At 37.3% G+C, this 14,386-nt stretch overlaps 1 protein-coding gene across 1 annotated transcript; it reads left to right on the forward strand.

Annotated features, from left to right (window-relative positions):
* The first annotated feature begins 271 nt into the window (after positions 1 to 271).
* Positions 272 to 11,597, forward strand: LOC309497655 (uncharacterized protein). The gene is made up of 8 exons (XM_082167954.1): positions 272 to 292; positions 3,924 to 4,252; positions 4,735 to 5,104; positions 5,235 to 5,336; positions 9,235 to 9,343; positions 10,323 to 10,392; positions 10,971 to 11,125; positions 11,256 to 11,597. The coding sequence occupies exons 2-8, from the start codon at positions 3,926 to 3,928 to the stop codon at positions 11,416 to 11,418; spliced, it is 1,296 nt and encodes a 431-aa protein (XP_082024080.1). The 5' UTR covers positions 272 to 292; positions 3,924 to 3,925; the 3' UTR covers positions 11,419 to 11,597.
* The last annotated feature ends 2,789 nt before the right edge of the window (positions 11,598 to 14,386 follow it).

Here is a 14,386-nt window from a genome sequence, read left to right on the forward strand (position 1 = left end):
GGTATAAATGGTTTCTGCACCCAAACATGACTTGTTTTGCGTCTTACATATAAAATGTTCTATTTACTCTTTCTGCGCATCATTAGACAACATATATTTCTCCAAGGATTGAATAATAGGAATACCTTATTTATTTCTTATTATTTTTTACTATGTGTGTGTTTTGCATGTAATTTTCTTTGCACTTTGTTATTTTAGACAGCAGCGTGTGAACGGGACTTTTATTTTGGTCTAAATGTGTGACGTCATAAGTATGCGCCGCGAGTCCCAGCTGTGATTCGGTTGAAGAAAGGTTTGTGTTTTTAAGAATTTAACGTGTTTGAATCGATAAAAATCGTTCAGGTGATTTTTATAATTATTAGAGGTGATCTTAAAAGAATTATTCTGAATTAAATGTACAATTGTATTGATTTATCTATAATTAATGAACGTTAATTTTGTGAGTTAAGTGCATCCACACATCAGTACTAAAAAGGTGCGTCTAATTTCGCGTCGTATATCGTGAATCAGTTTATCCTAAAAACAAATTCGGTCAATGGAGAAAGTTATGATGGGATAACGGAGCTTTTTGATACTCCGAATCAGATGCTTCACGTAATGATTCATTGATTCGAATAGCTCGAATCACCGCGTGCTGACGAGACATGCTGGTCAAAACAGGGTAAATGCAACTAGGAAACAAACACACGTGTCAGGGCTCCAGACTAACTTTTTTTTATTAGGAGCGCTGTAGCCCCTGACTGAAACTTTTAGGAGCGCAAGCAGAAAATTTAGGGGCACACCTTAAATCAGCTTGCAATGCAATTATTCAAATTTCCCACAAAATAACTGTAATACTGACACATTATTTAATAATAAATAGACTTAACGTACAGATATTACAATATGCAGTTTTATTTTAAGTTCACAGGGCTCCAGACTAACATTTGAGGGCAGCAGCACCGCAGACACCGAGTTCTACAAAAATTTTTTTTTTATATATATATATCTGGTAGCACTGGGGCTGACAATAAAGCACTAAGCTTAATTTAGGGTGTAGATGAAATTAACTTTAATTATTATCATTCATAATGTCTTAATATTAATTAAAAAGCGCAACGAGTGAAAAAAAAAAATATATTAGGGAGTGAAAATAGCAAATAAGCATCCTACTGTTTACAATGGTAATTCATTTATTTTATATTAATACTTGTTTAAATAAGAGTTTCCCTACATCTTATTTTTTTTAGTTTTACAACAAAAAATGTGTTGGTCATCGCATTAAAAATAAAATGTATATATGATATTATAGTACAAGTAGTACTTGTAAGCGTTTGACATTTTCTGTCACATTATGGTTACAGTTACTACATTAAATCCATTGTGAATGTTGCTGATTTGCGGACTGAAAGCCTTCTATAAGTAGCCTGGTAATACCAGACTCTGCTACTTCGCTTTGCTTCGTAGAGAGAGTCTGGAATGGCATAATAGAAAAGTGTTTTCTCTCTCGCTAGGGGGCGCTTGTCTGAAGTTTAAAATCATTGGTTACCCGTAAGCCAATCAGATACGTTTAGTTATGACGTATGTTATGCGCCTGTACAGCCGCATCGACGCACAGACATCATGCATCGAACTCAAATCTATGATTGAACTTCCACTGTAAACCTGTTGTAAACACATGATGATGCGAGCGAAATACCGGAGTGAACATGGCTGTAAACGACTTTTGCAGATTATGCGAAGTTAATCTACGCATACACGGTACAATCACGGCCTCTAAACTTATTTTTGACAGAGTGAAACAAGAAAATGTTTGTAGCCAACTCTCAAACTTAGGATTATATCTTTTAAACACAGCTCTTTGTTCCTCACGAGTTTGTCGGAAATGCTGCAACGTAATTTCAAGATTACATCATGACATGGAAATATTTAAGGACTGGAAAAGAAAGGAGACACTGGCCTGTCAAAAGGTAACGTTAGCCAGTTCGAGCTCGACCGATAAAAGAGACCGAGATACACCATCTAAAACTCCAAGGACCATAAAAAAGCCGAGAAAGTCCACGGAGTTGCGATCACGGAGCAGTGTCACCGAGGTGGGTTAAACACTACAACTACCTGTTTACAAATCTACTAAATGTAAAATTAGCATTTGTTTTCTGTCACTTTTTTTCATATGATAATGTTAAAGAGACATGCAGACTAACGTTAGGTACGTTTAAATCTGCGACGAAAAACACGGCAGGCCTTACTTTTCTTTTTTTAATAAAAAAATGACTTAATGATACAGAACAGGATGTTTATTTCATACATGTGAATATAGAAATAAGTTATCAATATTCGTATGAAATATTACATCTTATTATTAAAATGTTTGAAATGATTACTCCAAATATTACACTTGTTTTTTCATTAAAGTTTTCTCCAATAACACATTAATTTGCACATTAGATACAGTATACACACCTGAGTGTATAGATACATTGCATTAAATGGGAATATTAATTTATGTCCATTTTACTAACATATTGCATAAAGTACAATGGTACTTCAATTTATTCTGTTAAATCTTTCATAGCTTTGCCTAGTTGAGAATCATTTTCATACTTCTACTTTCTATTTATAGTTTTCATCTATTATCTTAGTCATATTTTTTCCCTTTTTTTTCAATGACATTTTCACCTATGATCTGTGTTTATTGGTTTTTTGTGTGTGTGTTTTTAGGTCATAATCAATTACGAAAACAAGGACAAACGCATCATTTGCCAATCAGATGTTTCTGGCATTGTAGAACTCTTCTTGTTCTGGCTTCAGTTTGAAAAAGAGTTGAATGTTCACCATAACAGAGCGAATTGCATCCCGTGTCTCGTTTCCCATTTCCGCGGTCGTTTCGGTTTTCGATTTCTCTAACCTACAATGTAAAACTCGGCGCTTAGCATCTACGTCACGGCTCTCAGCCCGCCCTCTGTTCATTGATTGGCCCGGCTGCTTTCAGACCGGTGGCAAACAGAAAGCTCTGAAGCTGTCTCAGACTAAGTACAGGAGCGAAATGAAATAGAGCGGAAGTACGAAGTCTGACGAAGTCTGACGAAGTCAGGCTATTCTATAAGTGTTTCTCCTGGTTTCCATGTCAGCACTGTTTGAGCTGATATCTATGGTTTATAACAGAGAACTCTGCGCCGTATCAGAATATTTCTCACTGGATCTCGCAGCGCTAATATTATTAATTCTGAGGCGAATTCAATGGATTTCTTCACTGGATCTCCAGAGTCTGGATCTTCTAGTTACAGTGTCGCTTGATCGAGATCGGCCCGCGACTGGCAAGGGGTGCTGCGCTGTCTATTATTGGTCCGAACTAATAACTGGTCCGTGAAGCATAAATGACTAGCGCATTTTCATTCCGCTTTCATTTTGTTTGGATTCGCTGCTTGGCAACGTTGTGTAAATAAATATTTGGTCGCACCGGCAGGAAAAATGGTTGCAAAATAAGACCCATTGGTTGCAGTCTGGAGCCCCGCGTGTAAATAATTGCTACTTTTACAAACCAACTTACAAATCATACCACGTTTAAACTTGTATGTAGAGTATGTATAAATTGTTCTATTATTAAAGGGATATTTCACCGCTGGAAAGATGAATTTGTATTTAAATTGGGTCATTTATGTTGTAGAAATGTGGAATTATTTTAGAAGTTGGTGCCTTCTAGACTGAGAAAGGCCAGAAAATTTACTTTTGGTTCATGTGGATGAAAGACAACTCCCAGAATGCACTTGCTTCGCTGCCCTACAAGGCCACTCCCAAGCCACGCCTACCGGTTACAGAGGGCAGTATCGGAAGAAATGATACAACTAGGCTACTAGTTGACTCGAAACTGAAAAGACGCCATTTTAGCGTGAGTCTCCGTGACGAGTTAGTTGATCATTTAAATACTAGCGTTTTTTCCATAGAAATGGTGCTAAATTGCTTTGTACCGGGATGTACAGCCAAAACCAGGAAAGGACAAGCAGTAAGTTTCCATCATTTGCCGGTTAAACATTTGGAGCGGGGCAAACAATGGCTGCGGGCTATCAAACACCCGAAGTTTGGAGAGGACACCGATTTGGAAAACCTGAAAAACCAGAGGGTTTGCAGTCGCCATTTCAAGCAGGAAGACTACGAACCGAATGTCCTTGGAATGAAGAGAACCACTCTGAAGGACACCGCAATTCCATCTATATTCACCTTCCCAGATGACGAACAGCCTGGGCCGTCTGGTACTAAACGCATTCGCCTAGAGGTAAGACTCTCGCTAATATTCGACTCTATTTCTGATCACACAGTAGCCTATACATAGTGATATAGTTGTTAGCTGTAACTTAAAAAAAAAAAAGATGGCTGACACTATTTGAACATTCTGTGAGTGAGATCCCACCCCCTATGGGCGGGTTGAGAACATACGGAACGAGCTCCTACTACTGGCTGTAATCTCTAGCCTCTGGCCAAAAAAGCCTCCGATGACGCTAAATGCCGATTTTTGCGACGTCGGAATTTTTTTTTTCAGACACACAATACAGAAATCTCTCGTCTCAGGGGGTCATGAGGGAGGGAAACAGGTCATTTGAAAATACTACCAGGTTTCTACTGAGACAAAGCTTAATGCTAATCGGTGAAGTATCCCTTTAATTTGTACTGCTGGGGGTAATAACTCTGTTTGAGACACACCCAGAGATTTAGTTTGGATGAATTTTTCTTGCTGTTAATTATTCTTATCTTAAAAAGGACAAATCGAAGCAACTGAGGTCTACGAGACACACTATTATAAAGATGGCATTTATTAAAGAGGAGAGTGAAGAAATCAAGATTGCAGAAGCGAGCAGTGTGAAACAAGAAGAAACTGAGGAACAAACCAACATGGCATTTATTAAAGTGGAGAGTGAAGAAATGAAGATAGAATCATTCATTGTGAAACAAGAAGATACTGAGGAACAAACAAAGATGGAGTTTATTATAGAGGAAAGTGAAGAAATGAAGATTGAAGAAGCATTCGTTGTGAAACAAGAAGATACAGAAGAACAAACAAAGATGGCGTTTATTAAAGAGGAGAGTGAAGACATGAAGATTGAAGAAGCATTCACTGAGGAACAAACAGGTTGGTTTCATTCTCAAAGCTGAACTCAGTCATTTGATCCCTATTAAAATGTCCTTCTCTACAGAAATAAATAATTTTTTTGAAGAATGTCATATGAGTGCTAATTAATGTGGTTTTATTTGGCATGGAGCGGGTCCCTCATGTGGACAGACATTGAGATCTCATGACCAGACAAATAATAACGCTGCCTTCAAGCAGAGATGGGACCAAGTCACACATATGCAAGTCTCAAGTAAGTCTCAAGTCTCAAGTAAGTTTCAAGTCTCAAGTAAGTCCCAAGTATTTTTTTCTTGGTCAAGTCAAGTCACAGGCTATGTCAAGTCAAGTCCTGTAGTAGGTCAAGTCAAGTCCAAGTCAAGTCACCTTATTATTGTAATTTTACCTGCAGAATCTGATCTTAATAAAGTGATATTTTATTAAGAGTTAATAAAAACTTTTTGTAGTTTTTATTTACTATCTTGCTTAGCATCAAAATCCTCCAGACTTGGCCCTTCTACACTGATTATTATTAGTGGACGATGCTACTTGTGCCTGATGTTAAAGGTTGTATCAGCGATGGCGGGGTAACGGGGTCACTTCTGTTGATGTTCAAACAAAACAGAGAGCTAGCTCGCTACTCCCTCCCCCCCTCCCTCCCCCTCATGGGCGTCAGTTTGGTTTGAAATGTGCTGGGGACAGAGGCGCATTCGGAAGTGCATTTGGGTACAATGACGCATTCATTCACTTTTCTCTTTCGCGCAGGTCATGTTTTGAAAGACGATGTCCTGTAGCTTACTAATTTAAAGAAATAAAAAGTATACAAAAATGTGATGTCCGACTTGTTTTATGAAGAAGAAAGCCTTAAGTTTTCAAAAAGCATTAGACATATGACCCACTATTCTGCTTCATAAGTACCATGTTGACAATATGACATGACGTGGTTTAATGTAGCCTAAACAATGATTACCAAATTTCTCTCTCATTGCTCCTCATAACCACTGAAAACGGTAAAGAAATCGAACCAAAAGTCAAATTATTATGGACGTTATCTATCTGACATTAAAGGAACACTCCACTTCGCCTGTGCTTCCCCCTAATATAGTCCCAAGTCAATATCTGCCTAGGAAATCGCCTAGTGTTAATCTGCATCCCTATTTGTACTCGTTGTGAATACGCAGGGCACAAGAAGTAATTAGGTGGGGTTTTTAATTTTTTTTTATCACTTTTACTCAGGACATGCTAGCTGGCAACAAAGGATTCCTCATTAAGCAAAGCTAGCGTCGACCCTGTCAAACTAAAACAATGCATGCACTGAGACAAAAATGCATTTGCCCACCTATCTAAATGTAGGAAAGAAGGTGAATAAGCCCTATTTAAAAAAACGGTGGAGTGTTCCTTTAAGCGTTTCTGCTTCACATTTTCAGCAGGGCAGCGGAGCGGCTGTGGGTTGACTCCCCAGGGTTCTCATGGGCTTTATATATAAGTCCTAATGTGAAAAAGCTTTATGGTTTAATTAGGGCTGGGCGATATGGCCAAAAAAAAAAAGATCACGATATTTTTTTTATATCCGTCGATATCGATAATTATCACGGTAAATGTCAAATCTTTATTTCTTTCAAGTTTAAAGGCAGATTTTGGCTCCTAAGTGAAAGTTGTATAAACCAGAGCGTTAAAGGAGCCGTATGTAAGATTGTGGCCAAAACTGGTACTGCAATCACTTTCAAATTACTGTAGAGCGGTGTATCCCCTCCCCCTCCCCCCTGACTCGAGGTTGCCAGATAGGCTGCAGGATCCAGCAGGAACGTAGGCTGACACGTAGCTGTGGTAACTAGAGCAGAGCTGGCAACCCAGCTGCCGAAACACTACTGACTTCGTGATTGGTAGATAGGTGGAGGGTGGAGCTTCAGGCCAAAACACAAGATGACAACATCAACATCAGTTGAGGGCTGCAACTTCACTTTTTAAATGACAATATCCGGACTACTGTTGTCAGTGATATAAGTATTTTAAATGAACATGATTTCTTAATGTCTAGTGACATATCAGGGCCATTTTATGATTAATTTAAATACATTTCTTACATACAGCTCTTTTAATTGTGGTTTTAAACTAGGCTACTCTTTATTGTCAGAACATATCATGAACACTTGCCAAACAAGTGAACATTTCACAAATCTGAGATAGAACATTCAAACATTTGTCAGTTTTCCTTAACATAGTAAATATCTTAATAGAAAAATAAATTTCTTAGTTTTTGCATGTGCTAATTTTTATTTGGTAAAATGTGATATTCTGACTGTTTGAGTTTAATTAAAATTAACCATTGGTCATCCAGTATCATGCATTTAGATCATGATAACCACAGATAAAACCAGGCATAGCCTATTGCTCCTCACTATCATGGCAAAATGTAACTTTGTTTTCTATGGTATTTGAATGAAAAATAGTAGCCTAATACATTATTAAATACTGTAATTATATTCCATTAGTCCTTTAATACATTGTCTACATTAATAATATAATATACAATTCAATAGGTATATCCCACATTTCATGGTGCAGTTAATATTACAAAAAGCTGTAAAAAAAATCTAACCCAAAGTCCAATTATTATGGACGTTAAGTTAAAAGTGGTGGGTACAAAATGACTCATGACGAAATCTGGTGGGTACGCGTCCCCACCGAAATCGACGCCTATGCGCGCATCTCGACGGTTATTGGTTGGAACACTTTATTTTGCCTTTGAGTGGTTGATTAACACTTGTTGGTAGCAATTGTTTTTGTGTACAGATCTCGGAGCCTAAGGCTGCCTACAGAGACGCGTTTTTTTGACGGCCTGCTTATGGGCCGGGCAGCTAGCGGATCGTTAGGAAAGATTAGATGAATGTGATCATTTATGTTTGGGCCTTTTTTGGGCCTGAAATCGCTGATACAACCTTTAATGGCTACTTTAGCTATTATTACATTAGCTAACTACCAATAACAGATAACCAGATAACATTAACAAATTGACAAGCACTTACTGGGCAGAATGGCTCTTCAAATGACGGACGAAATTGGAGGTTATCGTCTGGCTGTTAATGTTGCATGTCTTGCAAAGCGCTGTTCGTCTTTTGCCATCTTGTGAATAATTCTTGAAGCCGAAAGCGATGACCCTCGGTACCCCTCCGGCTGACATGTTGATGTGATATCTGATCTAAGTGGGCGTGGTGTGCGTAAGGTACGAGAGGGCATGACTGATGATAGTGTCGTGATCCAGTCATGACAACACTATTCTCAGCCTGCGCTCCAGCTGGCTAATCAACTTTATTTTTTTAAATAATTTATATATTTTATATTTAAACTGAAAACATGATGTGATTAACACTCAAGTCATTCAAGTCATCCTGTCTCAAGTCAAGTCCAGTCCCGAGTCTTTAACTTCCAAGTCCGAGTCAAGTCTCAAGTATTTTATTTTTTGTCAAGTCACAAGTCATAAAAATAGCGAGTCGACTCGAGTCCAAGTCACCAAGTCCCAAGTTCCCATGTCTGCCTTCAAGTGAACATGAGAAGATTCTACTTCCACATTGAACATTCGTATTATGACATGAAGTCACACAAGCAATTAGGAAAAAGAATACAGAAGAAGCTTAAACAAAACAATTATTTTGAGTAACATTAAAAGGGGTCATATGATGCTTTTTTTCAAAGATCATTATTTTGTGTATTGGTTGTAATAATTTTTTTTAACATGCTTTAATGTAAAAAAATAAATAATAATTCACTTGAGGGGATTTCGCACCGGAGGAACCTTTTCACAGTTCCTAGAACTATTGGCGGAAGAACTCAGATTTTTGGCGTGTTTGCACCGCAGGTTCTAGGAACTCCTTTTGGAGGAACTAATTTAGCTCCTACTTCTGGCGGTGTGAATGCAACCAAGAAAACATTCCTAAGGGAACCATTAGTTCTCAGGGAACTGCCCTGGTGGCTAGTTCCTAGAACTACCCGGTGCGAAAGCCCCTATACTGTATATTATTGTAGCTCCTCTTTCTAAAAGTCTTTCTAAAATGCACTGATTTCTACAAAGCCCCTCCTTCCAAAAATTGAGTGCTCTGATTGACCAGCTGATTCTTATTTATGTTATACTTATACATTAATAATTATGTCATCAGTTTTACCATACCAGTTCGAGCCTGAGTCGGATCCTGAAAATGCAGATGACCAAGTCGATGAATCGGAACCACCTTTGCAAGCGCGACTTCAGCAGAACGTTTCACAGTGGTAAGTTACCACTTACCTTTTTTAGATATATTGTTATAACGGTTTAATGTATCTTCTTTACTGCAACGACTTCAAGTCAGTGGCGTGCGCGGGGGGGACACAATAAATCACAATAAAATGTATTGTTCCCCTCTCTGATAATTGTTAATAATTATTATTTTTATTATTATAATAAATAACAATACACTTGTACACCATTGCCACTAACAATAATAATACAAAAAATATAATATAATTTTTGGTGAGGTGAAGTGGTAGCCAGCCTTTCCATGTTTCCTTTGCAGCGCTACGTACACAGCAGTTCGCCGCAAGTCTTTAAACTACACAAGCAGCAGACGTTAAGCTAATACGGAAAAGTTACATTTATCCTACCATGCTACTGTAAAAAAAAAAAAAACGGCAGCATGTGAGCTATGCTTAACTATAATAAAAGTATAACTCGATTTCAGCCGCATTCTGACAATGTCATTTGTTTTTATCCAAGGCCATAGCAAGTGTTATTAGCTTAGGGAAATGGATCTAGTGAAATGAAATCTTAAGTCCATGATTCCAGTATTCATTAATAGTTCATTTGAACAAATTTAACTAAAGAAACTAAGTGACGCTATTGTAAAGCGTTACTGATTTCACGATAGCTAACACTTTCATGCATATAATACATAAAATTTACAACATCAACAAAATGATTCTTGAAAATGAAAACTTGATTCTAACTGTTTTGTTTGGTAAAGTAAATAATATTTAGTAATATTATCATAATTTCCCTATTTTCGTTTGATGTGTTATGCCTTCTTATTGTATCAACGTCTTTTCATATGCCAAGGAAACAAAGGATAAAAAAAAACAAGGAACTTTTTTTTTGTGCCCTTTTTGGCCTTTTGGCCCCTGCCCCTGAGGAGGTCTGTGCACGCCACTGCCTGAAGTGATAACATAAAATACAGTTTAAAAACAAACTGGTGTATTTTTGTGGTTTATTTAGGTGCAGATGTGAAAACTGTAATAGAATGCCCAGCGAAGTTGAAAATGTCTGCTGCATGGAAATACCAAAGGTACTGCAATAAATTACTCCATAAAAAGATGTATATATGTATTAAACCAATCCTCTTTTTGGTAACATCACTTTTGGTTAATTTAACCATTGTGTGTCAATTTAAAAAAGTTATTCTGAGGTCCTTAAAGAACACAAATATCCATGTCAACAAACTGTACAGACTTTAAGAGCACAGACTTAAGTTTGGTCTCAATTTAAAGGATACAAAATGAACGCCTATTAACAAAGACTGCATCATTTTATAGTTAAATGACCCTGGGATTAAATATTGTTTTAATGGGGATATTTTTGTCCTTAAGGTCCGTAGTGTAACTACTTTGTGTACCTAGTGCAAAATATATTTATTAAAGGAAATGGGAGTAAAATACAAAAATTCCAATAAAAGTGCACACCTTTGCCAAAAGGTGTGCATAGGCAAAATGATAAAAAAAAACTAAACTAAACTAAAAAAGACGCAAATGTCCATAAGGATGCACAAGGGTTAATGAAAGAGGTCATATGATGCTTTTAAATGAGTTGCTTTTACTCTTGTAATTTTGACAGTATTATAAATAGTTGGTTGCTTGTCTTCCTTAGGTTTTAAGACGAATGAATCAGGTTTCAGGGCCTCTAAAATGCATGACACACCACCCAGGCTTCGAACCGAACTGTTTGAATCCTTACACCCTGCAGAACATTTTAAACATTTACAGAGCTGATTATGGAAATTTGAGGCGTAGAACAGAAGAAGGGTAAGTTTTTATTTATTTTAAATTAGTTTTTCTTCAAAATATTTGTACAAATATTTTTTTACATAAAAAAAAAAAAGAATTATTACACTTTTATCTTCAATGTTAATTGTGTCCACCATTCTCTTTACAGGCGGTATCGTTATCTCGCCCATCGAAGCTTCGTCAGCTGGTGCTGGGGCTATTTAGGACGGAAAATCAGGGTTGTTCTTCCATCCTGTGTTGTGCTCCGGATTCAGCAGGAGTTTCCTGATCCGGATGGACAGTTTGTTGGATTTCGACCGCCCCTTGACTAAAGCTTGAGATGTTTTGCTTGAGACGTTCACATTTTCTGTAAAACATAGCATACAGAAGGAAATTCTATTATATTCATTTTGATACACAACCTACGCCTGTTAGAACATCTCAAATGTGTCACTATGTGTCAAGTGTATTTGTAGATGTATTTAAATAAAATTCATTTTATAACATACCATCTAAAGGGGCTGTTTTAAGTGGCTTTGCAGTGCATTCACCCTTCTTTGACTTTGACTGGGAAAACGACCTTGTACATAGCTTGTCCTGCTGATGTTGTTGCCTGCTCATGGTCTGTCACCAATCAAGTCACCTTTATTTATATAATGCTTTTTACAATACAGATTGTTTCAAAGCAGCTTAACAGAGATAACAGGAAAATAATGCAACAAAGTTTGTTTCCAGAAGAAAATAGCGTCACACTCCAGCTTAAGAAAATTCAGTGATGGTTTGTTTTTTTTGTAAAAAAGTTAATATATTAGTTAAAGGGATGGTTCGGAGTAAAATCAACCTAGGGTACTTTGCACCATGAGCCAAAGTTCCCCTTTGTTCCCCTTTGTTGAACATTATTAAAGTTAGAGCTTATTTAGAGAAATCAGCCGGATGGCTTAGTGCAGGCGCTAATGGATCCTATGATGTATCTCGTAAATTAAGATAAGATAGGATAAGATAACACAGCCTATGAATACAAGAATACATCTATACAATTATAGTAATACCAACAATGTTACTCAGAATACCGACAAGGTAAGATAACACAGCCTATGAATACATGAATACATCACCAGACAATTAAACCCTGCCCTCCTTGTACTGTGACAAGACCTTCTGTTTATAGAGTGCTTTTATACTGGTGAATGCTTTGACACTGTTTGAGTTCGAGCCCCAAAAAGTTCCCATAGCTCCTCAAACTGTACAACTGCTCTCTCTGAGTGAATAACGTTTGTATGTTAGCAGGTAATAGGTTGTGAAATGCTTTAAATAAGAATTGTGCCGTGTTGAATTTAACAAGGTCCTTTATTTTTTATAACTTTTATATGAGAAAAAGTGGATTTGTGTGTCCAAGATATTCAGCCTTGTGTATGGTACGTATAGCCCTTTTTTGTAAGATAAGGAGTGACTGTAATGAGTTATTATAATTAATTCCCCATACTTCAACGCAGTAAGTTAAGTACGGTAGAATCAGGGAACAATACAGGGTACAGAGTATATTGTTATCAAGGACATGTTTGGCTTTATTTATTATTGCAAGGCTTTTGGAGACTTTGGTTTTTATGTGTCTGATGTGAGTTTTCCAAGTTAGTTTATTATCTATTGTAACTTCAATTTTTTTTTATTTCAGAGACATTTCAATTGTTTTCTTTCTTCTTTTTTTTTACATTATATTTAATGGTTTTTTTTCAATAAATATAACAAAACAAAATACAAATTGAATAATTCTTTCCATATCACAACCCTATATCACATCCCAAACCTCCCTCCCACAGTGCCACTAATATACCATAAACAGATTAAACAAGAAAAAGCATTTAAAGTCATATGAAATTTAGGTATTTTGTCCTGTTGTTGTTATACCCATATATGAAAGGAAACTGCCCCAGTGTTTTACAAACAGATCTTGACGTTTCTTCAAACAAAATGCAATTTTTTCAAGAGGTACATTGGATGATTCTTCTGTAGTCCACATAGAAGTAGTAGGTGGTTTAGAGTCCTTCCACCTCAATGTTATGCATTTTATTGCTGCTAAAAGAGCTAATCTAACAAACCTCAGATTAATCCCCCTTCGTTCATCCAGTAATGAAGTGTCCCCCAACAAGATAAGCCTGGGCTCCCTAAGTATATTAGTACCGACAACTGTGCCAATGATCTCTAAGACCCCTTCCCAGTATACCTCAAGGTCAGGACAAAACCACAACATGAGTAAAAGTGTCCCTTTCTGCACTTTACATCTGGGACATAGCTCTGAATAGTTACTTTTAAAGGCGTGTAGTCTTACTGGGGTATAATAGACTCTGTGTATCACATTAAATTGAATGAGTTTATGGCGTCTATTGACAGACAAAGTCTGAGCTTTCTCACATATGGTTTCCCATTCATCATCACTGAATGAGCACTCCAGGTCTTTTTCCCATTTAGATTTAACATTGCAGAGATTACCAGCCATCAACTGGGACAGCTTACCATAAATAAATGATATAAGACCTTTAGGGTCTTTTTTATCAGATAAGATGTCCTCAAGGGGGGAAAGGGAGAGGTTAGATAGGCGACCACCTTGCTGAGTCTGAATGTAGAGTCTAACTTGTAGATATTTGAAGAAAAATTTAGAGGGGAAGCAAAATATATGTTGTAGCTGCTCGAAAGACATGAGTGTATCCCCATCGTAAAGTTCGTCAAAAATTTGAATACCACAGTTATACCATTGTTTGGTTATGCCATCTTTAAGAGCTGAGGGTAGGAAAATATTATAATAAAAGGCAGTGGATCTGAACAAGGTTTGTTTGCATTTCATCTTTTTCCTGAGGTCTGTACAAGTCACTCCTTTGTTCATCTCACTGCACTGGCTACCTCTCTCTGCTCGCATCAAGTTCAAGGCACTGACGCTTGCTTACAGATCTGTCACAGGCTCAACTCCCTCCTACTTTCACTCACTCCTACAAGTCTACATCCCTACCAGAAGCCTTCGGTCGGTCAACGAGCGACGTCTCGTGGTCCCATCCCAGAGAGCCAAAAAATCACTTTCCAGAACATTCTCATTCACAGTTCCATGCTGGTGGAATGATCTCCCCACCCTCATCCGGAATGCAGAATCCCTGACAACATTCAAAAGACAGCTGAAAACTCTTCTCTTCCGTGAGCACTTAACCTCATAAAAAAAAAAAAAAAAAAATATTTTTTTTTTTTTTTTGGTAAATTCTCGCTTATCGGGCTTATGCTACTCTGAATAATGCCTGAACTTCGTATTTTGAGCAC

This window comes from Leuciscus leuciscus, assembly GCF_965113295.1.
Source record: "Leuciscus leuciscus genome assembly, chromosome: 4".
In the NCBI taxonomy this organism is placed as follows: domain Eukaryota; kingdom Metazoa; phylum Chordata; class Actinopteri; order Cypriniformes; family Leuciscidae; genus Leuciscus; species Leuciscus leuciscus.

Excerpts from the sequence above, each read along its gene's own strand:
- LOC309497655 (XM_082167954.1), top strand. The coding sequence starts at position 3,926 with ATGGTGCTAAATTGCTTTGTACCGGGATGTACAGCCAAAACCAGGAAA. Across the intron at positions 4,253-4,734 it reads CTAAACGCATTCGCCTAGAG|GACAAATCGAAGCAACTGAG; the intron begins GTAAGACTCTCG and ends TATCTTAAAAAG. Across the intron at positions 11,126-11,255 it reads AGGCGTAGAACAGAAGAAGG|GCGGTATCGTTATCTCGCCC; the intron begins GTAAGTTTTTAT and ends TTCTCTTTACAG.